We start from the raw sequence: 26,860 nt of genomic DNA, 5'->3' as shown, positions 1-26,860 counted from the left end.
GTCACGTCCTTAATTTTTGCACCAGTGTACAAAAGCAAAAGAGCCTTGCCTCCTCACTTCCCATAGTTAAAAATTAATGAATGATTGATTGAATTTATTTTTTGGTGGATTGATTTTTTTCGCGAAAGTAAAAGCTAAAAATTCAAAATTAATGAAGTTTTTAACACTCATAAGAATGGAACTTAAAAATGGAAGGGGAAGTGTGTGGGGGTCATTTGTTCCGATTTTTGATGCCATATACCACATTTTTAGAAATTATTAAACAAGTTTTTTTTTTTTTGAAGCCAGTAATATAGTACAATTTTACAAAAAAAAAAAAAAAAAAATCAGCTTCAGTGGCCAGCCCCCTAACCCCTCCACATCTTTTGACCCCCCACTTTTATGGTGCAATAGCGGCCCTATTGGTAGCAGGTTGTGAACCTGCTACACTCGGATTCCGGATGTGGTTGGAATAGAGAAACATTAACCTATCGCTTTTCCAGTTCCATGAATACCCATAAATAGAGCAGGGCTATTTTATGGCATGTGGTTTTCATTGGGTACCACATGAATTTTGTAAAGGCACAGCAAGATTATGATAAATTAATGCATTATGAATTTCACTCTAACAGCTTTTTTATATGCAGTATAACTTTAATTTAACGATACCCGATTTAACAATTTACTCAATTTAATGATACATTTCACTGGTTCAGATTTGAATGCATTAAATGTTGATGCTTTTTGGTTTAACGATAATTTTTTCCAGTCCCTTGAGAATCGTTAAATCAAGGTTATAATGTAAATACTTTTTTTTTTTTCATGAACATGTACATTATCTGACAATTTTCTCACAGAAAAATCACAGTTGAATTTTTGTACTAAAAATCAAGAGAAAAAGTGCCTTATGTGAGTAAACGTATTACTCAGTTTATTTTGTTTTAATAAAATAATTTGAATTTCTTGAAGATATAGAAATCTTTTTAAAAATCTCACAATATTTTACTGTTTACTTACATAAAATTGGAATTAGAGGAGATGCTTGAAAATTTTAAATTGTTGAAATTGCTCAATTTTATTACACAGAATATGTTTTGAAAATCCCCTTAAAACTTAAAGCCTTCAGTAACATTTTCAATTTCATTTTGTTACTCAATCAACTAAAACAAGCAGACATATTTTAGTAATGTTTTAAATCATTAATTTAGTTGCAAAATCTCAAGAAAGTCTTACAAGGCTTGATTTGTACATACATAATTTTTTCATTTAAACAATAAAAATTAATAAATTACATTATTTTAAGTCTACAAAAGGTCACTAATAATCACAATGAAAAAAATAAATAAAATCAGATTAAAGAGGATAACATTTCAGAAATTTATACATTCAAAATAATGTAACAAATATCACGAATCTTTCATACTTCATTTAGGCTAATAGATATAGCAATTCCGAAGAGGTAAAAAAATCTGCATATTAAATTATTGTGTATGTGTTTGAAAGTGAGGCATACAAATTTAATTGAAACTGCACAGTTCCAATTAAGATTCATATTTTGAGTATTTCACGGAAACAAGAAACCGAACCCAAATAAAATTGATTGCTCAGTTTTAAGTAATTAAATAATGTAAATGACAGATTTATATTAGCACAACATTTTGATAACATGACACAAAAGTGATTATGAAGTTCTGAAGCATCATGTATGATAGTTATGTCAACAAACACATAACTGTGATTCAAAAATAATGAACTAAAAACGAAATGTATACTGGATGAATGCATAGATAGAAATGGAGGTCCTATTTACAAAAACGGGAGTGTAAATATGTACATGTTTCGGTTTAAACTTCATAAACAAGTATCATTGCTTTTTAAATCCTTTCAGAATGGGATAGATATTTTCAAAGGCTTCATAAATTTCTGCTCGGACTTTAGCACCTGAAAAATTCAATTGTTAGCAATACATTTATGACTTAAAAAAACCACTATTATTCAAAATTTTATTCAAACAAAAGTTACATTTAATACACATAAGTAATAGACAAATAATAATTCAATAAAATCGAGTTATTGTTGAAATAATACTATGGAGGAGGCTTTCTGTAAATGATGTCCCATTTTCTGCATATTTGACCCTTCTCCCGCCCTTTGCCACACAGCGACAATTTTCCGGAGCCTACTCTCCCCTCAAAGTATGACCCTATTTGCCCTATTCTCCACCTTCTCCCAAATTAGAACTTTTACTCCTCATTCGTTATCCGGCAAAAAATGCATTGAGTTTTTTTCTTTACTATTTTTTGTTTGCATTATAACCTTCAAAACCAGTGAAGTCCTCATAGAAGTGAATAAGGCCGTATCCAGCAGGGGGGGGGGTCAAAGGGTCAGACCCCCCCCCCCAATTTTTTAAAGTTTCAAACTATAAAAAAAATTGCCAAAAATTTAGTTTTTCAGACTTCAACTTGGAAAACCTCGAGCTGTCCCCAAACCCCTTCTCTCCCCCCTCCCCCAATATCATCAAAGATCGTTCAAACCTTCGTTTTTATGGCTTCAATTCTGAAAAAATTTGCTGGGGGAGCACCTCTGAAAATTACCAAAAAGTGGCCCGCAAATCTCTCCTCCCACAAACATTACCGAAGATCTTCTAAAACCTGCCTTCTAAAAGCTAACTTCCAAATTTTTTGCCGGAATATCTCCCCCCCCCCCTCTTTCCCCAACATCATTAAAGATTTTTTTAAATTTAGTAAAGGGCTTGAATTTTTAAAAATTTCTGGAGAGGAGCTTCCAAAAACTCTTTCTACTAACATCATTGAAAGTCAACAAAATTAAGTTTTATAGTTCCAATGGGTAAAGATTGCCAGTCCCCTTAACGTTACCAAAGACGGTATTACAACTGTGTTTTGAAGATTTCAATTTCAAAAAATTCCTGGGGATCGGCCCCAAATCTCCCTTTCCTCAAACATTATCCGAAGATTAAAGTAAGAAAAAACAATGTTGAAAAAAGTATAAATTGCCAATTACAGCAGACATGTGTTTCGGCATTACAGGGAATGCCTTTTTCAATGCAAAAAGTAATGAGCTTATGGATGAAAAGACATCTGACAAAAGCCAAGAGCAGATAAGCATGCAGCTTAAAAGATAAACATAGCGGATTAGCAAAACACCAATGAGAAAATTATAAACCAATCAGGAACCAATAGGAATGCAAGCAAAAGCCAAGAGCTTTCTCTTAGGTACAGTAAACCCAGAAAGAAAGAATTCAAATGGACAAAGATTAAACCGAAGCTTAAACAAAAAGAAAATGTCAGTAACCCTGAAGGGCAAGAAAGGAAAAGCTGAATGGAAGAAAAAAACTACCAGGAAATAAAATAAACAGAAACAAAAATATTCAGAAAAAGGAAAAAATAAAGATAAATAGAAGAAAAAGGGGGGATGTCAACCAAGACAAAAAAGGTAAAAATAAACGAGGAAGATAGATAAAAATGAATGGGAGAAATTACTGTTCAGCACAAAGTGATTTATCTCATTACCCGAAGATATTGCATTTAAAAAGATTCAATTTCAAGGAAGGATTGGGGGTAGCACCCCTGAACCTCCCACTTTCCCCGCTACATTTCCAAAAATTGTCTAAAATGCATTTTTAAAACTACAAATTAAGAAATTTTCTGGGGGTGGGCCCCTGAATCTCTCCTCCCCTTTACATCACCAAAAATCTTCCAAAACTGCATTTTTAGAGCTACAATTTAAAAAAATTTTTTGGAGAGCTCCTGAATTAATTTTTTTAACATAGTTAGGGACATAACAATTGCAGTTTCAAAAAATGGACGAGGGAGCAACCTCAAATCTCTTCTCCCTCTAACATTGACAAAGATAGTCAAAAATGCTTTTTCAAGACTACAAATCCTTAAACTTTCTGGTGGAGAAGCGAGAAGCCCCTGTATTTAAGACACATGTAATACATAAAAGAGGTCTTCAATTTCATATACCTCCCATTCATTGTGTCTAAATCGAGATATCAAACCCAGTGTCAGTTTGCGATGTATTTCAAAATATTAAAAATACTCCTAGGTCTGCTCCTCCCTTACAAACAACCATTTGGGCATTCCAGACACTCAGAGCTCATGAAAAGTGATTGGTGATATCTATTACTATTTCATGTCCAACTCGTGCACCAATTAAAGGTCCTTATGTCATTGGTATTTTTCATAATTGCGACATTTACAACACCACACATCTTTTTCTGAATAAAACTCCTACATAAAATTTTGATTAAATGATATTATATTAATAAATTTAGATTATCTGAGGAAACATTTGCTCACATTTTGATAAAGTAACTTTGACTCTTTGTAATTTAGTAAAATTACTGTTCAAAAGAAAAAAAAAAAAAAACCAATAATACCACCTATTCTCTCCAACGTCTTCTTCCAAATAATTAATTCATTTTGCTGTGTTGCCCCCTGCCCTACTGCAATATGCCTACCAATGCGCAATATGCTTCAAAAATCATAGCAACAGATGACTTTTTTGTCTTTTTGTCGAACATTTTTGACCCCTCCCCCCCCCCAAGAAACAAAATCCTGGCTAAGGCCGTGAAAGTGAACTAAAATGGGAGAAAAAGCCAGAAAATGAGAGTGTTTTTTTTTCTCTCCTAAGCCAGAAGTTTGGAAGGTCAGTGAAAAACCCCAAAGAACTGCCTGGTGTGTCTCACACTCATGATAGTTCTATCTGTATTTGAAGCCATATTAGTAAGAGTTTAACTAACTCACATTTAAATTCATCTCATGATATGAAAAAGTTAAAAAACAACAGAATTCTTGTTACTATTTTTTTTTTTAAATTTTGAAGGAGTCCCTAAAAAGTTTCACTCCTAGATTACAACCGAGCAGAACCTTTAGTTTTACTTTGAGAAATAACTTTTAATCTTTTTTTTTTAATTTAAAATAAACACAAACTTGATTCACAATACATACTTTTTACCGACTCAATTCCTTAGAAATTGCAAGTGCTTCATAATTTGTGTGGGGTTAATTTTGGGGATCATAATTACAGGAAAATGAGTATTTTTTACAAATCAGAAGAATTTGTTTTAGAATACAAACATAAAAAAGAGCAATAATTTACTCACCAGTAAGTACAACTTTTCCAGAAACAAAAATTAATAAGACAATTCTTGGCTTTACCATTCGATATATAAGACCAGGAAAAAGTTCAGGTTCATAACTAAAAGAAAAAGTTTAAAAAATTGAAAAAAATATGCATGCATCTTTTTAAACATGTAAAAAATAAATAAATAAAACTCAGTTCATGTATTTTAATGTCCAAAGTTTTCCATGGTTATAAAGAAAATAAAGGGAAATTATATTACTACAGTCGAGTCTCGAAAACCCCGAGTCTAAAAAGTCCGAGATTCCGGTTAATTCTAGGTGAGTCATCAATATTTTAAGATAAACCTAAAGCTAAAAGATAGCTAAAATATGATTTTTTCCTAATAATCAAAAGTTTTTGCTACAGCAAATTTTCCATAATTACATATAATAAAGTAATATAAGAAATTCTTTGGAGATAATGACTAGATTAAAAAAAATGAATAAATAGAAATTAAAATTATTTACTATTAAGAACAAGTAAACAGTCCTTTTAGAACATCTGATTGCCAGCAAGAAGGGAAATGCACAACTTGGCGCCGTTTAAGTTGCATATACCGTTTTTGTGTTTTGTAAGATACATACGCACGCACATACGTACACTCAGACATCACAACGAAGCTCGTTGCAATGGATTTGGGGATAGTTGAAATAACTTTTTGGTTGCCTGCAAATTTGCACTTTTATAAGTGCAAATACATAGTTATCGTGATATACTACGTGTTAAAATAAAAAAGTCAACTCCTTAAAATAGAAGTTTATTTTGAAATTTTTCGTGAAGTCGATCTTTCCTTGTCTTTGGACAAAGAAGTAATAAGGGCATCATGTCCTTATGTTGCCAAAAAAGTGTAATATTGTTACTGCTACGAATTTTCCAATTTCCGGACAATCCGTGTCTTCAGTAATCCGAATAGCGTGAACCCCAATTACCTTGGATTTTGGAGACACGACTGTAGCTAGAAAAATGCAAGTCAAGGTATGACGGGTGAAAACTGCTTCTACTTTGAACTAAGCAGTTGCCTGTTTGGTGATATTTTAATGGTTGAAATTTTAACCCTTAACTCCAGGAGATAGCGCAAATTGTTGACCACTTCTTGGTTTCTTCACTCTCCTAAATTACTGTGCTACTAGTAAAACAGTTAAGTTACCTACCTTATCAAGTTCAGCCTTGTTAAAATAAAGTATTTCCCTGCATGTCAAACATTTAAAAAAATTATACAGAGTACAGAGATAAATATTTTTTCCATCCCTGTTTTAGAAAGTTACTTATTTTATTTCAGATTTCAATTGTTTTTATCCATTCTTAAAGTAAAATTTCCGTAGAATACAGGCAATTGAAATCAATAAAATGCCTTGCTAAAGTCATTAAGCAGTAGTTACATAAGTTTCCTTGTCAGGACAATATGAAATTCATATAACTACGAGAACTAACTCATAATATACATAATTTTTCCTTAAAATGTTTTTATTTCAATTTTCCAAATTTTGTTTTTGATAAATAATCATGCTAAACATGAAAAATTTATATGAGAATATGAGAAGTTTCTCAAACAAGATTATTTTAACTTGTCCTAGTGCACTGGATTGCGCAGTCAGAGGCCAAAGGAAGAAAATCTGACTTTTGATGAAGCACAGTAAATTGGGGTAGACATAAGGGAAGTAAGAAAGAAGATTGATTACAAAAGGCCTAAAAATTACCATAACTCCCTAAAAACCTATAGGTGGTAATTGGTAATTAGTGTGAAGTCCAAAAAAAAAAACTTAAGTTGGAGAAAGAAAAAGTCCTTAATAGTAAGAATGATATTTTATGAATTTATTTTGATGTTTACAACGGGCAGGAATACATTATAATACTCATCAAAGCATCTGGTTGCCCCCGTGGCAGAAAGTTGCTGGCACAGCGACATTGTTGCAGAATGAGAAAGAGTTTGTGCAGAAATATTTTGCACTAAGGGGTTCCCCACCCCCTCAGTGCGGGGAAAAAACTCTTTAGGGGAAAGGGAAAAAAAAGTCAGCAATAAAACCATTCTGCAGAACAATACCTAAGGATAGCTGTTTCACGGTAAAAAATGTGTCTCAACTACAAATTAAGGAAAAGGCCTGATTTTCATGCGGGAAAAAAAAATGCGACATTACTTTACAACAAAAAAATTGGCTGCCGCCAAATCTAGCAATTATTGATAACCGTGGTAGTCTGCAACATCAGAGATCGGGAAATATGGCATGGATAAAAACCTGTTCTAACCAGAACTTCTCCCTACATGGAGTGATTTTGAAGCAACCTAGCTTGAGTTCGACCGGTAGTGTTGATCACGTAACAGCTAATGGCGTCAGCGCATGCTAAAGCATTGGAGCTGACGTCATTATTTGTCATGTGATCAACCGACCAGTAAGCTACCGCTCGATCAATGAACGCAACCCTTGTGTTGATCAAAGAACAGTAGTTTCGCATTCGCTTTGCAACACACATGTTTGTGTTTGTTTGAAAGACTTGTGCAGACTTATTTTCGACTCTGTAGAAAAACTAATTTAAGCACTTAAAAAATGGCTTATTTGCGGTGTCGTAGGTTGCAATAACAGATGGAATACTTGATAAATTGTGTGGTATTTTGGGCTGACCATTTGTTATTCAGATAGGGGTGCTTATAGGAATGAAAATATTTTCTCTTTGGAGGAGCTATAGATGTTTTTCTAACTTTCTGTTTACTAACTGTTTTTTCACATGAGGGAGGGGGCAGGGTGGGATTTCTTTTCTTTTTTTTTTTTTTTTGCCCATAGAGTATTTTAATAAAATCCTTTTTCTGGGCGGGGGTTGAATTTTCGGTTTGTTCTAACAAAATGTGTATTTTAATTAAATTTATTCTCCTTTTTTTTGGGGGGGGGAGGGGGATATTTTGTAATATTGTGTATTGCACAGATTAAATAAGGGATTTTTTTTATGGGAGGGTGACCTTTATTTATTCATTCACCCCCCCCCCCCCAATCACATGCATGTTTTAGATTTTTTTTTCAAACTGTAATGCATATTTTAATTAAATTCATTTTCCTTTTAGGAGGAGGGGGATACTTTGTTACAATTGCGCAATGCATATTTTAATTTAGTTCTTTTTATAGGAGGAGAAGGGATGATCCTTATTTATTTTTTAAAATCACATACATGTTTTAGTTTTTTTTTTTCGGGGGGGGGGGGGGGGGTTCTTCGAACTGTAATGCATATTTTAATTGAAAATTATTTTTTCTTCAGATCTTATTTCTTGGAATATTGAATAAATGTTGCATCTGTATTTTTTTGGTATTAAGAACTACTGATAAAAGCGAAGAGATTAAGACTGAAAAATATGTTACATTAGCATTACATGAATTAGTATAGTAATTTACATTGCCTTTGGTTAGATTTGATTTTTTTTCTCCACTTACCAATTGCTGTTACTATGGTGTTACTATTTTTATCCATAGATTTAGCTCAAGGATCCTTTTTTTTCTCTAGTGAAAACTGAAAATCTGTTGGATGCCCTGATACTGAGCTAAAATGCTTTTTGCTTTTGTATAAATGAATTTACTTAAACAAGAAGTTGTCTGAAACTTGTTAAATAAATTTTTCATCTTTGAAATGAATTGCACACTTAAGTTTGTCCATTAGTTCATTTTTCACTTCACGGAGCATCTTTGCAGAAAGAAATAAGGTCCAGAAAATTTGTCGCAGAAAGTAAAATAAAATTTTGCCACAGGGCTGGTTGCTTTGCATTTCTGGCCAGATACCTCAAATTCTTCATTGTACTGTAGTTAATCTTATTCTATATAAAGCTTTGCGATTGTAAATAAAACACAAGAAATACTTTTTTTTACATGGCTATTTATTAAACCAAGATGCATTAGAAACACATATCAATCTTTAAAAAAATAATAAGGTAAAACAAATAATAATAACATATCAAGATGTTATTTTTCAGGCATGCTTACACTTATTTCCCTACCATGCAGGAAGCTAACGTAGAGTGAACTACAGTTGACTCTATGTTTAACGATTTTCATGGCACCACAAAAAATCGTCCTTAAGTCGAAATTGTCTTTAAATAGAATGCTTTTAACACTATGGTGGGCCATCTGGGACCGTGAAAAGCCGTCGTTAAATAGAGAAAGTCATTAAATAGAGCGTCGTTAAACAGAGAGCCAACTGTAGATAACATGAAAAGAGTATGAATTTCAGTTTATAGATTTCAGATTAAAAAATATTTTTCCAAACACTTTTTACATTCAGCATGTCTGAAATTAAAAACTGTGATGGTAGAATTTTGTCTCAAACTATCCCTAATAACTAATGCTTAAATTTGTTGCTGAAACTTCAACAGTTTTCTCATTTTTGCCTTCTGATCTTAAGAGAAATGAAACAATTTCCTCAAAATAAACCTGCCGCTGATTTGCACTAAAAGGCTTTTGGTTAATTACCTGCCAGACAGTTAAAGACAATTGGAAAAACTAGAATGAGAGTGGTTATAAGTAAAAAATTTACAATTTTAATTAGGTGTAGATTTAGGTTCCCTACTAAGAGTAGCAGTGTGAAAAAATCCACTAAAACATATTGGCCCCAGAGGGTGGCACAACAATTGCTTACTAAACTGAACTGCAGTTGAAGTGAGAATGATAGTGGTGTTAATGGTCTGCCTACTACAGATTGAACAAGTAGCTAGAATTTTCCGCTTTCTTTTAATTCGTAACAGTTCTTATGTGACTTTCTTTCAGTGAACTTGTCGTACATGTAGAACGAGTGGCATATTTCATTTCAGGTTACTTTGAAATACATTATAAGTTAGAAGTAACATCTTATAAACGGTGATGCATAATTTAAAAAAAAAAAAAAAACCATGCTTAACTATAAGTCTTTTTCTTTTGAAGCTTACATATTAGCAGTTATGATTTTTTCTTGCAGATGTTTTTGAAAATCCTTCAGTTACTCAAAACTAAGTTAAAATGACCTACACCATTTTCATTCTAAAAATGTCTTTTGCATTTTTAATCACTAAGGGAAACACAAAATTCAAAATGCTATTGCAATTTGCTAAAATTCTGAAAAAAAGATTGGAGATCCTGCTTTTTCAAGTCAATGCAAATGTATACAAAGACATCTGTTATATGACTTTTAGTCCTGAAAATATATGCCCCAAAGGTATTGAAGCGAAAAATATTTTTACAAAAGGCATTTAAAAACCGTTAACTCAAAACAAAATTAAGACCTTGAACTTTTTGACACACAAAGATGTCTTGGAGATTTCAAAGAAATTGTTAACTGTCACTCTACAACGAAATGAATGGCATCTCCCAAACCTCTAATGTCCAGTAGTTAATGTTATTGTAATCTTTACCAATAATAAGCTGAAAGTCTCTCTGTCAGGAGGATGTCTGGATCTCTGTGAGGTGCATAGCGCCTAGACCGTTCGGCCGATTTTCATGAAATTTGACATAAAGTTAGTTTGTAGCATGGGGGTGTGCATCTCGAAGCAATTTTTCGAAATATCGAAGCGATTCTTTTTCTATTCCAATATTAAGAACAAAAATATCATGAGATAGATGAGTAAATTACGAAATTATCATAATGTGGAACCGTAACATGGGTACAAGCCAATTGACGAGAAATTTCACCATACATTACACTAGGAAACAATTTGTAATATAATTTCTGTTGAGTTTGGTTTTTGAGCTGTTATATAGTTAATTAGGCTAGCTGATTCCAAAGCTGCATTTAGTTTTCTTCTGCTACGTCAAGTTTTTTCTTTACAACTTATGAGAATGTGAGTACTCTCCGCACAATTGAGCATGGATCGAGGCCCGGATCTATAAATTTTAAGCCGCCCTGCAACAAAATCTGTAGGGCCCCTCTCCAGAGGCCAGCAGTGTATATTTGCAACGATAAATCTCAGTACCGATTGATTTTTTTTTTCAACTTTTTTGTCAATTTCTTGGGTCGTTGGGCCCTTTTAGACAGTGCCACTCTGCTGCATCTGCGGATACGCAGATCTGCGCATGCATGGATTATAGGAAGCACTATTACATTCTAAGTGTCTCATTTTAAATTCTACGTTCTTCAAATTTACGTTCAAATTTATGTTCTTCTAAGTGTCTCATTTCCGTATTTCCTAGCCTGTCATTTGAAAAGATATAGGCCGGTGTTTTTGATGGTCCACAGCTTATTAAAGATGAAACTTTCATCGGAACAGTGTTAGAAACTCCAAAAAAAATGTTTGATTGGCGTTCAAAAACATTATTAAAAGTCTTCGTGGAACTACGCGAGCCTTTTATTAAGCAGAAATTGTCCAACAACTTGTGGAGAGCTTCCGAATGCTTGGTTCCCACATGAGCATCAAATTGCATTTTTTACATAGCTTATATCTTGCAAACTTCCTGAAAAATCTTGGTACAGTCAGTGATGAACAGGGTGAGCAATTCTATCAAGATTTGAAGGTCCATGGAGACACGATATCAAGGTAGATTGGATGCGTTTATGATAGCTGACTGTTGCTGGAACACCAGTCCACAGATTAAACACTCCAGAAAAAGCTATAAGCGAAATTTTTAAACTTAATCTGTATATAAATACACAATTTTACTTGCGATACTATAATAGCCTTTGTATGAATAAAATTATTCATTGTAAACAGTGCATTTCATAAGTTTTTACTGCATTTTACTTAACTTGTATGACTTTTGAGGGTATTCTGTAGTTTGAAAAGTTGACGTGATAGACAAAAACTGCGATTTTTGTTGAATTCAGAGGCCAAAAGTTAGTTGAAAATAAGTCACAGATTTAAGACAACGAAATTGCTGTTCCCCAGTGTTATTTGTAAATTGCAGGCGAACCAAAAGACCTTTTAACTTTTCTATTATGGGCAAAGCCGTGCGGGTACCACTAGTGTTACCATAACTCCAAATGATTTTAATAGTGTGTCAAATAATTAAGGGAACCTGAAATCATAATCTCAACTATTCAAATTAATCAACCCCAGACAATCATGAATATGAAATTAAAAAAAAAAGTACCTTGAAAACTGACTGTGGGTTAAAACCAGACCTTCTAATCTAATTGGAAATTTGACATCACAGCTTCCAACCATATTCTGAATTTTGAAGTCTAAAAACTTTGCCTGAAAAATTGAAATAAATTCATGAATAAACAAACATAGGTTAAGTTTCAAAACAATTCTGGGATGGAGAATTACAAAAATATCTGGAGCTAAATAGCTCTCTCAAGTAAGTATTTAAGTTTCACAAGTGTAAGTTATCTTATTATTATTTTTAAAATGTTTTTTCCAATTTGTCAATACATTAACATTCTCCCAGAGTTGAAGAAAAAACACATAGAAAAAAAAACTTTAAAAATCAGATTTTTTAAAATTTAAACAAAAGTTTTGAAATTAAAATGTAATTAAGTAATATTTGATACTAACAAATTAAACTTTTCAAGTTAGATGTCCACAATGGATAATATCTTTTTTACATGTAATGAAAAATACATAAAATTAAAGTTGGACAGATTGTATAATTTTAGCTACATGTGCTTATTTGAATTTGACAAAAACTTGCTACAATATAGAGTCCTATATAAAGATGGGTCTATTTCCCTGACATTTTTTAACAATCCAAATGAACAACATTTTTCCCCTTTTCTAAAAAAAAGAATAAATAAAAATTTTTTAAAACAATATAGAAAAAGATTAACTGTGGAAAGTAAAAATAACATATAGCATTGAATTGTTTTCCTCAAATAATGATTCCTTTTCTTTTTCTTTCTTTTTTCTGAAAAAAGATCTCTTAAATAAAATGCATGATTAAAAAAAAAAAAAAAAAGAAAAAAAAAAACCTTGCTTTTTGACTTCAAGAAGTTTTTTAATAAAATTCATCAAGGACTGAAAAGCAGACTTTTTTTTCTTTTAGAATTCTTGCTGATTTTGTTTAACTGCTTTGATTCAATGGAAGTTGAAACAAATGCATGACAAGTTTATTTTAAATAATTAATCAAATCGCTTTACTCTTAACATATAAATATGTAATCAATCTCTTAATCTTTAAAAATCATGATTTAAATCAATGTTTTTTTTTTTTTTTAAAATCAACTGATTTAAATTGCCAGCCCTGGATTTTGCAAAATGTCTAAACATGGTACTTCAAGATTATAACTTAAGCAATCTTTTCTCATATTAATATTATTTATGCTAATAAAACATCCTATTTTAAAGCAACAGTCAGTTGATTTTAACTCATCCTGCACATGGTATTAGTCAAAACATTTTTTCACACACTTGTACAATAAATGTGAAAAATATGCTTTTACACACTCAATACAACTTCGTTACATCAGAGCTTTCGGTTAATTATTTTACAACAGTAATCAGTTATATAAAAATCGGTAAACCTATTTAATTACAAATCTGCAAAACAGCACTAAAAACTTGTTTAGCAGAACTTAAAAGTTAAAATTAGTAATATATTAAAGCTTTAGTTTTGCACTTGAAGAATTTTGCGCTCTTATATTTTAATATTCACTCATGTTTGGTATGAAATGACAGCTAGGAAAAAAAAATGTTGTCAATGAAGAAATAAATGTTTTCATATTTAATACAATTTTTATACAGCATATGTGTATTTTCTTTTTTTTATATATATCCATGGAAGATGCTTACCTCAAAGCCCAACTTTTGTACAATTCTAGCATATTTCCTTGCAGCTAATCTGGATTGTTCTTCACTGAAATATTACAATAAACATAAGTGATCTTTTGAGTCCAATAATTTTCAGTTAATAGAAATGACAAGAATACCAGTTCATTATATTAGAAGTATTTCTAATACAGATGTCACCTGGGGCAGTAATTTTTAGCGTCACCCTCACCTCAAAAAATAATGAAATTATATATATCAACCTTAAGTTCAGTTCATACAATTTTTAAAAACAAACTTTCATTTATGTACTGTAATGAAAGCTTGGATTAAAATACAAGTATAAAATATGAATGCCTTTTTAAAATAAAATTTGCCCTAGAAGCGTAAGGAATCGCAACTTCCCTGTCCAATATTGTGCTCCATTTCGTTGAAATGTCATAGATAAAATGTAGTTTAAAGATACATTTGTGGAAGTTGAAGTACTTACAGTGGAAAATTGGAAAATTCAAGTCTCCATAGTTCAAGGCTCCACTTGATCTGAGGGTTTTTTTTTTTTTTATATTTTAAGTTTTACTTTTTAATAGCTATAGCTTAAAAAATTATTTCTTTAATACAGCTGAAAATTGAAATCTTTTGCAACTGAAAAACTTATTAAATATGTATGGCAAATGATCAAAATGTACATTGAGAGGCTTGTAAGTGGCACAGAATATTCATTGATTACAAAATATGATTAAGAAATGCTTTGGAACTAGACCTCAAGATTCAGAAAGTTTTCAAGTGGCCAATGGCCACTTCAAAACTAATGAAATAACTGACACATGAAATAACTAACTGTTTTTGTGTAATCCAAGAAACATACATACTGTGACAAAAAGGAAGGCGGCCAAAAAATGTTGAAAATGCGTGTGGCATAATTTACAGGCTCTCTAATTAAATGAACATGCTTGAAATTTTCGATGTTTAGACAAATCATGGAATTGGAAAAAAAAAAAAGGCTCACCTTTTGGCTCCAGTGCAGACCATTTTGCCTGAACTAAATATCAAAGCTGTAGTTCTTGGCTCCCTTATGCGCATAATGACAGCAGCAAAACGTTTAGGATTGTATTCTGCATTTCTTGCGTGAAGAGCTATTTTCTTTAAATCCAATTTGCAACCAAGATTTACAGTTGATACAATATTTCTAAAGCATAAAATGCTTTTAAGTACATATTTAATGCAATTTTGAGCAAAAAAAATAAATAAAATAAATAAATTAGCGAAGTGCAATTTTAAGCAAAAGATTTTTTAGTTTGAATACAACTCTTCAATAATACAAGAGTACATGCTAAATATAACCTCAACAAATTTGGCAATAAAACGAAAAATTGTGGAAGTAAAGTGGAATTAATAAATAGATTATGCATAAAAAAACATAAAAAAAATTAGTAAACTTCACATGAAAACATACAGTAAATTTTTATCAAATTTAGGACGAGATTCAGTGATGCACTCAGAAAGGAAGGTTAAGGGATAAAAGTCAAGTCTCTTCTGGTCACTCAAAAGCAATAGAAAAGTGAAAGAAATTCCAATTTAAAGCGAATCTAAATTATTTTAATTGCTGACTTAAGAAAGAAGAAACCTAAGGGTAGACAACACTAAAAACCTCTCTCCAAAATGTTACGTTTTATGTCCTTCAAGAATAATAACAATTATAAAATTCAATGCAGACCACAAGGAAAATGTCTGCCCGCTTGTCAATCCCATCTGCGGCTGACTATATTTCAAAGAAGATGCATTTTCAAAATTAAAAGTATATCTCAATATTTTGTTTTACTTTTCTTGGGCACATTACTCCTTTTCATGAGCAGGTTGGATAAGCTTGATTTTATTAAAAGATGTTGAAAGAAATGCTGTTTTTAGAAGAAAGAATCAACAACCATTTTCTAGAAACTGGGTGGTAAAACATGAAGAGTTGTATCAGCATGTACCTACGAAAATACGGAAAGCGGCCACTAACAAAGTACAATATCAGGCTATGTGCGAACAAATTTACTAGAATTAGTATTGTCAGATGTTGATAGTGATCCAGGACGTTTTCCGTCAGCGAAGCTTCCAATTCTAATGAATTTGTTCACCAGTAGACCGACATTGGACTTTGTCAGAGGCTGTCTTTCGTACTTTCACTGGTACTGCTGATATAACTCTTCAAATGTTTTCACTCAGTTTCCTAGAAACAATGGTTATTCTTTCTTCTAAGGGTAGCATTTCTTTAAACATGCATGAAAGAAATTAAAAAATGAGTGTTTTCTTTGAAATAGACACACACCCTGTACAAATAAAATTTTACTAAAGTAGGGAAAGCAATCTCAGAACTACAATGCAGAAAAATGAGAATTAAGAACAATCATAAAAAAGCTAAAGGATGAAAACATACTGCAATTGAGGAATAATGCCAGGATCTGCAGAAGATGGCGTTATGGGTGTCATGGGAGTCATCGGTCCCCCAGGAGTGCTAGGAAATAATCCTCCAGCACCTCCTGGTGTCAGGGCAAGAGTAGCATTACTGGACAGCAAAGAGGTTGCACTCTGAAATAAATTAATAAACAAATAAATAAACAAATATAAACAGGGTGATTATAATTAAAGTTAGGGTTTCAAAACATTCTAATTCTAAAACTTCTGTGCAGAATGGACTGATTTTTACCCAGAACAATCCTGAGGCCACAGAATTTAGTTTAAAGAAAGAAGAAAAAAGTTCTAAAATGTGCCAATAGATGGTCCTCCCAGGGTCATATTTAATTTTTATACTCTACTCATAAATGCTTTCAACAAAAACATTTCTTAAGAATCAGTTATTGAAGGTGGTTAGAAGTTGATATAATTGAAAAGGGCCAAAATATCCCCCCTTCACTTTAAGTTCATTTACTAAACTTGATCATGTCAAAATTAGTCATGTACAATATCGGGGCATTAATTTTTAATGGTAATTCTTCAGAGTAACTCGATTCACACAAAAATACAATTGTCATACCGAGTAAGTACTTGGTAAATATTCGGTACTCAGCCAAGATTTGATCAGGCACTCAGCCAATACCAAGGAGTTGTAAAAATTGAATATTGTTCAAGACAACACAGTTTTTAATTGGGCAGTTCTCAAAAGGTGGGAGCAAACACAGACCTCAACTTTGAAGCTTCAACACCAAATAACTTTCATTTTAATTGACTCAAAAATTTTTGAGTTAAATAATAATACTGTATAGAGACAAGAATTGACATAAATTATGGAAAAAATGCTCTTCAAATACCCTTAAAAAAATTTTTTCTTTGCTAAAAGGCACAATTTTGGACTTTCAAAACGTTAACTGAGCAAATGTACCATCGAAAATTTTTTTTTTAAAATTATTTCCAAACGTTTCAAAACAAAATTAAGGGTATGAATCTCAAACTGAATATTTTTTTGATAATATTTTCCACAAATTAAAAAATTAAAGACAGATTATTTATTCTGTAAATTTTTTTAGAAAAAAAGGAAGTTGGAAGTTTCATGTATGTCCAAAAGTTACGATCTTGACAATGCTATTATTTGAGTACTAAATATATGATTTATATGTTTTAAAGGTATTTTTTGATCCTCAAAATCAAATTTTAATCATTTTAAAGTGTTTTCATATGTTTTTATGCAGTATCTTTGAAGCAAAATCATTTTTCTTAAACATATATGTGAGATGTCCAAATTGCGTTACGATCTAGACGCTGATAATTCTGTCCATTTATTCAATATTATAATATGATCTTCTGTCTTTTAACCTTAATAAAAAAGGCTATTATAATGTTAATTTCTTTAACCCATTGGTATTTTGCACAATTAATAAGTTATGCATTAAACATTATATAAATAACAGTAGAAACTCAAGGGCAATTCCACCGTTACGGACGTAACAATCACAGACTTTAAATACACATAATTTTAATTTGGTTTCATTAAAAGCTACAAAATTTTTTTCTGTTGTACAGTTTTGTGTTATTTATGCCAGCAAAAATTTGGGTGTAGATTGCTTGATTACAAAAAGTAACAAAAAATTAAAACTACCTGTTACGGACGTAACTCAGAAAACAGCAAAATATATACTTTGTCATACAATTGCCAATATTCCTGTGAATTATTCATAGATTTCTATAATTTTCTTTTATATACTTGTTCTAGAGATTTCAAGCTTTCTAAAACCATAAAGTTTTCATGGAAATTGTTTGTAAAATTTATGATAAAAATTATTATATTTGTTACGGACGTAACAAAAAAAGTGTTACGAACATAACGTGTCTGATATGCGGATTGCACAAAGCAAGTAAAAGCTTAGATATACTAATAACTTTTGTTAGGAGAGTGCAATGGTATCTAGATTAACACATTATTTTGACTTTAAGTTATACCTCAATAGTTTTTAAAGATTTGGGGAGGTAGGGGGCAGGGCTCTCTGCGTATACCACCATGTAAATAAATATGTAAAAAATAAAATGTTGCATCATAAGAAGTAAAATTATCCAAGGGGAAATTAAGCAAAACAAAAGTAGAATTATTCAGTAACAAATAATTTTTTCAAATTTTTAACATGAACATGGAGGGGGGGGGGGTTCTACAAGGGAGTACTTTTTCAGTTTGAGAATTTTCGATGATTTCCTTTATTTCTCAACAAACATATTAACTGCCAAATTTCTTTTAAAGTTTAACAGCTGCCTTTGATTTCAATCGCTTTTTAATAGAATTGGAACGTTTTTGCCAAAGTTCGAAAAAAGGTCGAAACTGACATTGGAAAAATGCATTTTGCTCCACATTTGCCTAAGTAATCTAAATCTTGCTTCAAAAATAAATGTGCTTTATCTGAGGATCAGATGTAGCTAGTTTAATATTTAGTACTTTTAACTCGAATTTAATTATGCTTTTTAATTTAAGTTTTAAAACTATAAAATATTCAATACATCAATGAAACAGTAATCTAAATATTAATTTTATGTAAAGAGTAAATACCAATAAAGTAACTCAGTAACTTTGGTTTAAACTATTAAACAACAGGACAAATTCTTATCTCTAAGTTAGTCTTTAAAAAATAAGCAATATCAATTTGGCTATGCTTTCAGAATGATAGAAGTTTGAAGAGAAAAACTATAATTAATATATGTAATATGAATTTGAAAAAAAAAAAACTTCATTAATGAAAATTATGCACAAAATGCTTTGGATTTCATCATGTTAAATGATCGAGTAATTTTCACAAAAATCTACTTGGAGAACACTATTTTTTTGTGTCATAGTGCATTGATGAAACAAAGTTTGAGAAATTAAGGAACCGTCTAGAATATGATTATGCAAGTTATTATGCATTAATTGCTAATCTAGAATTATTAACATCAATGGAATTTATTGCATGATTTGGAGGACAAAAATTCTTACCTTGAGAGGTACACATGTTGTTGCCTCAGAGCAACAGTAGGATATCTTAGTGTTATTCCTAATATTATATGTATTAATGTTGCTCTTAGGCGACGATGTGTATTTCAATAATTTAAAAAAATGAAATTAAATATAAACTAATATTTATAAAAATTTGAAAATCAGAGAATCAGAAGTTTTGTTATATCATATTACATATCATACACTACATTTTCATTGCCCATCCTGTACTTTTTTTCTTTTTAATTGGAAATATACATGTGTTACGGACGTAACGTACTGCTTTTTGTTACGTCCGTAACAAAAAATGTTACGTCTGTAACGCCATTTTTTTAAAAACTAAAGAAATTCTAATGTTTTAAACTATAGTAAACAATGACTCTGATGAATTGCTAAAAAGGCAAAAAAGGATTTCTTTTCATTTTGATTTTTTAGGAAGTAATGACAACTTTTGTTAAATTTTTGTTACTGACGTAACATTGAACTTCCTTTTTTTAAAATTTAAATTGCCTAATTTTATTTTGTAAAAAAATTAAAATAAATGCATGTTATTATAGTATTAGGTTAATAGTTTAAACTGTACTGCAATTAATTTTGTTTATTTTTATTTCGCTATTAGAAATAAGGGTTTGAAAATGTGGTATTTTTTTCTGATTGTTTTGAAGATCTGACTATCATACTTCCAAGTAGGAAAAAAATTTATTATTTAATTTTTATTAAAAAAGCAATGCAATATTCTAAAAATACACATTTCAAGCTTTAAAATGATGTATAATATAGCAACATAACTGCAATATGAAATTTTGACCTACTGGTTTCACTTTTCATGGAATTGCCCTCAAGTTATGATCGCAACGAATAGTAAACAAAGGCGGCAAAAATCGCCAAGCGAACCCCGATTGGCGACAACTCACAGCGTACGATGGGCAAAGAGTTACCAGAGAGGAATTCAGGTTTTCGCCAACAGTGTCGGTTTTGGCAACTTTATCACCTGCATTGGCAAAATCGATGGGGTTTTTTTTCGGATTCTACGAAACCATAACAAAATTTTGTTATTTTAAGACCAGTATATAAGGTCATTCATGTATTTCATAAATCCCCTATTTTTAATTGCAGAATTAAAAAATAGATAAAATTTTCATTGGAAAAGTTCAAAAACTGAAACTTTCTTTATGATGATGTCCAAAATCTGTTACCTACTGTGGACAACTGTATGTCCAAAATCTGTTACCTACAGACCGATCATTAAATTTGCTATTTATTAATTTTTATAAATAAATGCTGTCTTTTTATGTTTGTGTATGATGTTCTAGGTGTACATGCTATGCAATATCAGCAAAATTGATTTCAAATTCCAAAATTTTAAAAATGGCTCAAAAGCAACGTTTTTGTTCCCACCTTTTGAGAACTACCCAATTAATAGAAAAAGTGCAACAATTATTCAGTTGTGCTTTATGCAATTACTTAGTTTTACAGTTAAGTTACTCATAAAATATGGCTGTATTCTATGTACAGTCAAACCTCGTTATCGCGACACCTGGATTTCACGATACTCCGGATGTCACATCACTTTTTCAAAGTTCCGAACTTATGCCACATAATTTCAATGTTAAGTGGCTCCGGATTTTACGACAGTTTTTTTCGGGCAACTCTGGTTACAAAGACGCTTTGAGCTGCGTAGACTGGATCAAATATTTCTTTGCAATTGAAAAATGTTCAGTAAAATAAGGAAGAGATCTGCAAATGTTTGTTTTAAGAACTTCGGACTCTGACTAGAGATTTGACCAGGCATGACACCTCGAGAATGGTGGAGGACGAGTAAATAAGTTCTGAAAGGTACCGGTTTCAGACTTTGACAAGAGGGACAATAGAAAGGAATTCAAAGCCTCAGGTGGATTGCAATACCGGACGAGGAAAACAGCAAGAGAGGAGAAAGACCATAGACTAATAATAAGAGTAGACGGAGCTATGGCAACCCTTTTGCTGCTCATAAACCAAACCATGTGACTGGTGGATATCCTAGCAACAGCGGGCGTTAATCGTAGCAGACGATCAACGCCAGCACGAAATAAAATAAATAGAATTGATGGAACACGGAAGAATGATCTTTTATGGAGTCCGATTTGTAAATTTGTTATTCTAAGTTGTAAATATTTTGTTAATATAGTGAGTTTTTCGTTTAGATAGCATTGTGCATTTTCTTTAGTCAATTTCAATAACTCTCTAAGCAATAAAAGATGCAAGCGACCAAGAAGAATCAGCAAACGGTAAGATTTTTACCTACAGTTTCAATTTAAGATACCGATTAGTACATTTTTGCGTTAACGCAAAACGTTTACGCCATTTCGTTCACGCCAACGCTGACAGCTCCAAATGAAATAAAAGTTGCCGAAAACTGATCAAAAACTATTACTAATGTCAAAATAATGCATAACTAAAAGAAAAACAGTTCAATCTCTGCACCTGGAAGTTTTTTCTAATGAAAACACATTGTCTTAAAATACATGTCGAATGCCAAACTATAGATAATGCTGCCATCTAGCAACCATGCTGCCAAAGTCTTTGCCAAGCCCTTCCACTAGTCACATGATACATCAATGAACCAATTTTCTTTATCAGCAAGAATGAGAAAGCTCGGTCTACTCTTATTATTAGTCTATGAGAAAGACCATAAGTAGCTACGTTAAGCTGTAGGTGGGCACAACAAGCTTCTCCTCCCCCATGAGAGAAAAAGAGATAAAGGACTCCTCATTAGATTGAAAAGGGAAACACAAATCTTATTTAAAGTGGATAAAAGGATTATAAAGGGAAAGGTGAGGCTTAGCCGTCAAAATCTAATCAAATTGCGGACAAAGTGAAAAGAGTTTTAAATTGGTCTCTTTCTTGCTGGTAATTTTGTGGAAGAAGGAGTGTTACAAATGTTATTTAAAAATTTATCAAACATTTTATTGGAAAGTATTGTAGAATTGAAAAAAAAGAAAAAATATCAATACGTGAAGTTTTTTTTTTTGAATAATTTTTGTTAGGATTCATCAATATTTCAAATTTACATTAGTTAAATCTAATAAAAAACATAAACAGTATACATTTTTTCATTAAATCTAATTTTATGGTTAACTAATGTTTAATTATGAATTTTTTAAATTCATAATTAAACATTAGTGCAACAACACTTTGTTGACAGTCCCAAAGGTGTCGTGATAAGGAGGTTCAACTGTGTATTATATAAGTTAATAAAGCTATGTCCTGTGTTATTTCTACTATACTAAAGGTATGAATATGCATTAGTATGTAACTCTACCTTCTCCATATCAGATATTTATTGTCCTAAAACATATCCAGCTCAACATGGAAGGGGGGGGGGGGTGGCCCAATTGAGACCGGTCCAAAGTACCCCACCTCCCCCTATGGTCTATAATCGAGTTTTTAAGATATAAATTTTGGGAAATATTGGAGAGATTCTCAGGTCCCCCCCCCCCCCCCCCCCCCGCTAGATCTCTAAAGATAGAATAAAACTAAATGTTTAGGCTGATGAAGAATTGAAGCTAAGTTCATATGGAAAAAAAAATTTTCCTCCCTCCCATAAAACTGATTTCTGATTGTGTCAGTTTTGTAACTCTTAGCCGAGTCAATCAGTTTATTTAGCATTAGATGTCTTTAGCATTTAATATACATATGTATAACTTTGCTTTCAATGCTATAAAAAAAAACAAAAAAAAACTTACGTTTCAATAAATGTATTTAAGTGTACATTTTAACAAAGCAAAAAATGTTTGCACATTGTTTTTTTTTAATAAACTAAATGTCTAAGTTATTTTCTCCCACATTATTTTTGTCTACGAAACCTTACTCCATATGCTAAACCATATTTTCCTCAAACACCACTGCATGAAAGCGCTCAAAAGACATTTGCACAATGTCGCCGACCAGGCTTGGAGCAGCCCTGCTGTGACCTTGCAAAATTTTCCTTATTCGGCAAACTTTGACAGTTCGGCAAAAATATCCTCATTTGACGAAACTAACTCGGCAAAATTTCCTTTGGAATTCAAAGCTTCCTCCCTCCCGAAGATTTACGTTAGGAGCACCCCTGATGGCAGGCCCATCATTTGAAAAATTAAGGGACTGGTTGTTCGCGTCCCCCCCCCCCCTCCAACCTCCAAGATTTTTGAAGCGATGAAATTATAAAATGATGACAGAATTAACCCAACTAAACACCAATAACTTTCCCTTTTGAATGAGCTCCCAAAGAAGAGTAAACAGTTTCCAACTCAGTGACAAAAATAAACTTATTGGTAAATTCAGAAATTGAAGCAACCGTCAATTTAAAATTCTTTTTTCCTTTGATTTTATTTTTGAAAGGCTGCCTTCCATTGCCCCCCGCCCCCCTGGATACATACACGCATACGTTGTTTTCTACCATCAGATATTGACAGTATTCAAATATAAACCACTACAGAAACATTTTAGATAACGGGAAAATACTTCCAGAAATAATTTAAACATTATGAATGAATACCAGTAAAAATTTACCTCTCGTAATGGAGTCTGAGGTTGTAGAAGAGATTGCTGTGGTTGAGGAGTTAATCCGGAACTTAACGTATATGGCTGTATAACACTAACATTAGTCCGCTGGTGTTGCATGTGTTGACTTTGAGGGCTTTGCAAGGTATCATGTTGTTGTGGCTGAATAGGAGATGGTTGAAGTTGCCTTTGAAGCTCTTGAATATGTTGTTCTTCAACCGGATCTGGTTGAGATGGTACTGATAACGGAGTACCCAAGTTCAAAAACGATCCCGATATATCCATAACTGCAAACTTTTTTGAGCATAAAATAAGGGGTCAAATGAAATTAAAAAGGAGAAATTCTATCTCATGACATTTTTCTTCAAATGTGCACTATTTTTAGGCACTAAAAAGCAATTTTTTAGTTAATGAAACAGCGTTAAAATAGAGGACAACTTCGGAAACTGCGAGCAACAGATGACAACATTTCAGAAACCGTCACAGTTGCAGTGCAGCTATAATAATTACGTACAACTATAATCATGACGATCTTTTAGGATTAAAAACTTGGAAATGCATCAGAAGCACATTTTATATAAAAGTTAGAATACTTTTTGTTACCTCGATAGAAGATCATATGTGTTTAATAAGTAGTTCATTTCAATTTGGTTTGACTTTAGTAGTCACAATTACAACTCAACAATACAAGGCCATACCCCCCCCCCCCTCCTATTTTCAAAAACAAATTTCAACTTGACAGATTACGCATTTTGTTTGGTAATCTATTTAATAATTAATAAGATGGTATATATTTGCTTCCCTTTCATTGTAGTTAATGTCCGTATCAAAACACAGTTCTGGTATTTATTTTATAAATTTGAGTAAAGTTAAAAAACTTCAAAGTGTTATGTAATTTGTATAAAACAAGTTCGTCGTATTATTATTATTACCATTAAAAGTTGGGTATTTGCTGCCGGACTCAAAATGAGAAATTGCTTTTTAAAGTTTTACAACTGCTTGATTCAAATGCCACTTTTTCAGGAGTTTTTTTTTAATTTCCCATTCACAAATGACAATAAAACATTGTATAGAGATATGCAAAAAAATACACTTGGTGACTAGGGCCGCACCCAAACTAAAGTTCTTGGGACGGGGTATTTTCAGTTTGCCTACATCATATATATATATATATATATATATATATATATATATATATATATATATATATATATATATATATATATATTGAAAATCATAACTTTTCAATGCTGTCTCCAAATTTTCTGGATCGAAGCGTAGAACAAAATTTGGCGAATAAAGGAAATTTTGGGTGGTCACAGTGACCTTCCTGGCAGGGTGCCCCTGTAGGTGAGAATAGCTCAATCTTGACAAAAAAAAATGCAATGCAGATATGAGTTTTGTGCATTGCACAGCATTGTATCCTTCACACACCCATTCTAGTGGGCAAGGGGAACAAGAGAGTTAGATTTTAAAGCCATGCTGGGGTGAATTTTAAATTTTCAAGCAAGAATATTAGCTTTTTTGATCGAGTGTTGATAAATTTTGAAGAAGAAAGGAAGACATATAGAGAATGTAACAAAAAGGGCAGGGCTATTTATTTCAAGGTGGCCTAAAAGGGGACAGGATGCAACACCTTCCTGAAAGTGTCTGGAGGAAACATACATGCACCGAAAAAAAAAAAAAGACACATTTTAACATGATTTTTAAAAAATGCACTTGCAATTCTGATTTTAAAGTTTTTGAATTGCAAATTTTTTTATTTATTTATTTCTTTGAATAAGAACATTTTTGGAGGTCACAACAACTTTCTCTAAACTCCTCTCGAGGTTATAGGCTGGAAGAGCTCACAAGTTTCTGTCAAAGTGGTTAAGTGGCAATAACAAACAAATTTCTGCTTAAAAGCTGGCAAAAATCTAAAAAAAAAATATTAAAATATATATATATATATATATATATACAGTAGAGAACCAATTATCCGGGAAGTTCGGGACCATCGCTATCCCGGATATCTGAATTTCCCGGTTTTCTGAATCGCTAAAAAACGCTATTGGACGATTGTTTGTAAAACTTAAATTACTATAATAAATAGTTATGCATATTAAAATAAGAAGAAAACAGTTCAGAAATGCTTATAAATATCGAAATATTAAAAACTACTAGTGAATGAATAATTTAAACACCAAAACACTACTAATCTCTCATAATGCCTAACTCATAATATCGGGGACCCTCACATTCTGTTTGGAAAAGAAAGGGAAAATCTTCCACTTTTCGATGCTTTTAAATGAAAGAAAATGAAGGGAAGGGCAAAAAATAAGTTTTTGAACCTAAATGTGCAAATTTTCTACTATAGTGTATAAAATAATTCACTTTCATGATCGCACTTTTTTTTTTCTTAATTTTTTGTAAAGGTTTCGTGTTTGCGATTACAGTAGCTATTGATAACTAATGCTTTTGCATTTCGTTAATATCAACAGAAATTTGATTTATGAGTTCTTGCAGCCTTATTAGTCTTGCGCTTAATGGATTTCTAGATTTCACGATCAACTAACTATCCAAAAAAATCGCGAATCTGGTTTTCGGCGTTTCCCACACTTTTGAGACGTCACTTACGCCAAATGCCTTTAATTAGAGGCCATTCAATTAAATACTGCATTAGAATGCGACAATATTCATTTCCTTAGCTTTCAGTTGGAATAAAACACGAAAATTTCAGACTTACGAATGTACTTTTTAATTCAAGAAAATCTTTCGGAAATTTTGCCCGCATAAAGGATAACCATTTGAAGTTAGTGTTTGCAACAGTTTCTCGTCAGTTATATGGTGTTTATTAAGAAATAGTTTATATTCTTTTGGTATTGCAGAAAAAATGCTTCATTTTTCAAAAATTGTCAAAATGGCGTATTTTTAAAGGATGGCGGGAAAATCGGGTAAAAGTTGCCGGTTTTCTGGTTTCCCGGTTTTTTGGTTCCCGGATAAAAGGTTCTGCACTGTATATATATATATATATATATATATATATATATATATATATATATATATATATATATATATATATATATATATTAACCGAAATAACTGGCATGATAAAAAAAACTCATGTAATAAAATATCACTGAAGATAAGGT

General features: G+C 31.8%; 1 protein-coding gene across 1 annotated transcript; it reads right to left on the bottom strand.

Moving 5' to 3' along the window:
* Positions 1-1,843: 1,843 nt before the first annotated feature.
* On the bottom strand, positions 1,844-24,144 carry LOC129216944 (uncharacterized). Its single transcript, XM_054851164.1, has 7 exons — positions 23,739-24,144; positions 16,194-16,345; positions 14,781-14,960; positions 13,799-13,862; positions 12,159-12,262; positions 5,108-5,202; positions 1,844-1,920 (listed from the first exon to the last, which is right to left on the bottom strand). The coding sequence occupies exons 1-7, from the start codon at positions 24,012-24,014 to the stop codon at positions 1,844-1,846; spliced, it is 948 nt and encodes a 315-aa protein (XP_054707139.1). The 5' UTR covers positions 24,015-24,144.
* Positions 24,145-26,860: the final 2,716 nt, after the last annotated feature.

Source organism: Uloborus diversus, chromosome 2 (genome assembly GCF_026930045.1).
Source record: "Uloborus diversus isolate 005 chromosome 2, Udiv.v.3.1, whole genome shotgun sequence".
NCBI lineage: Eukaryota > Metazoa > Arthropoda > Arachnida > Araneae > Uloboridae > Uloborus > Uloborus diversus.
This window is presented reverse-complemented; position numbering and strand designations above follow the sequence as displayed.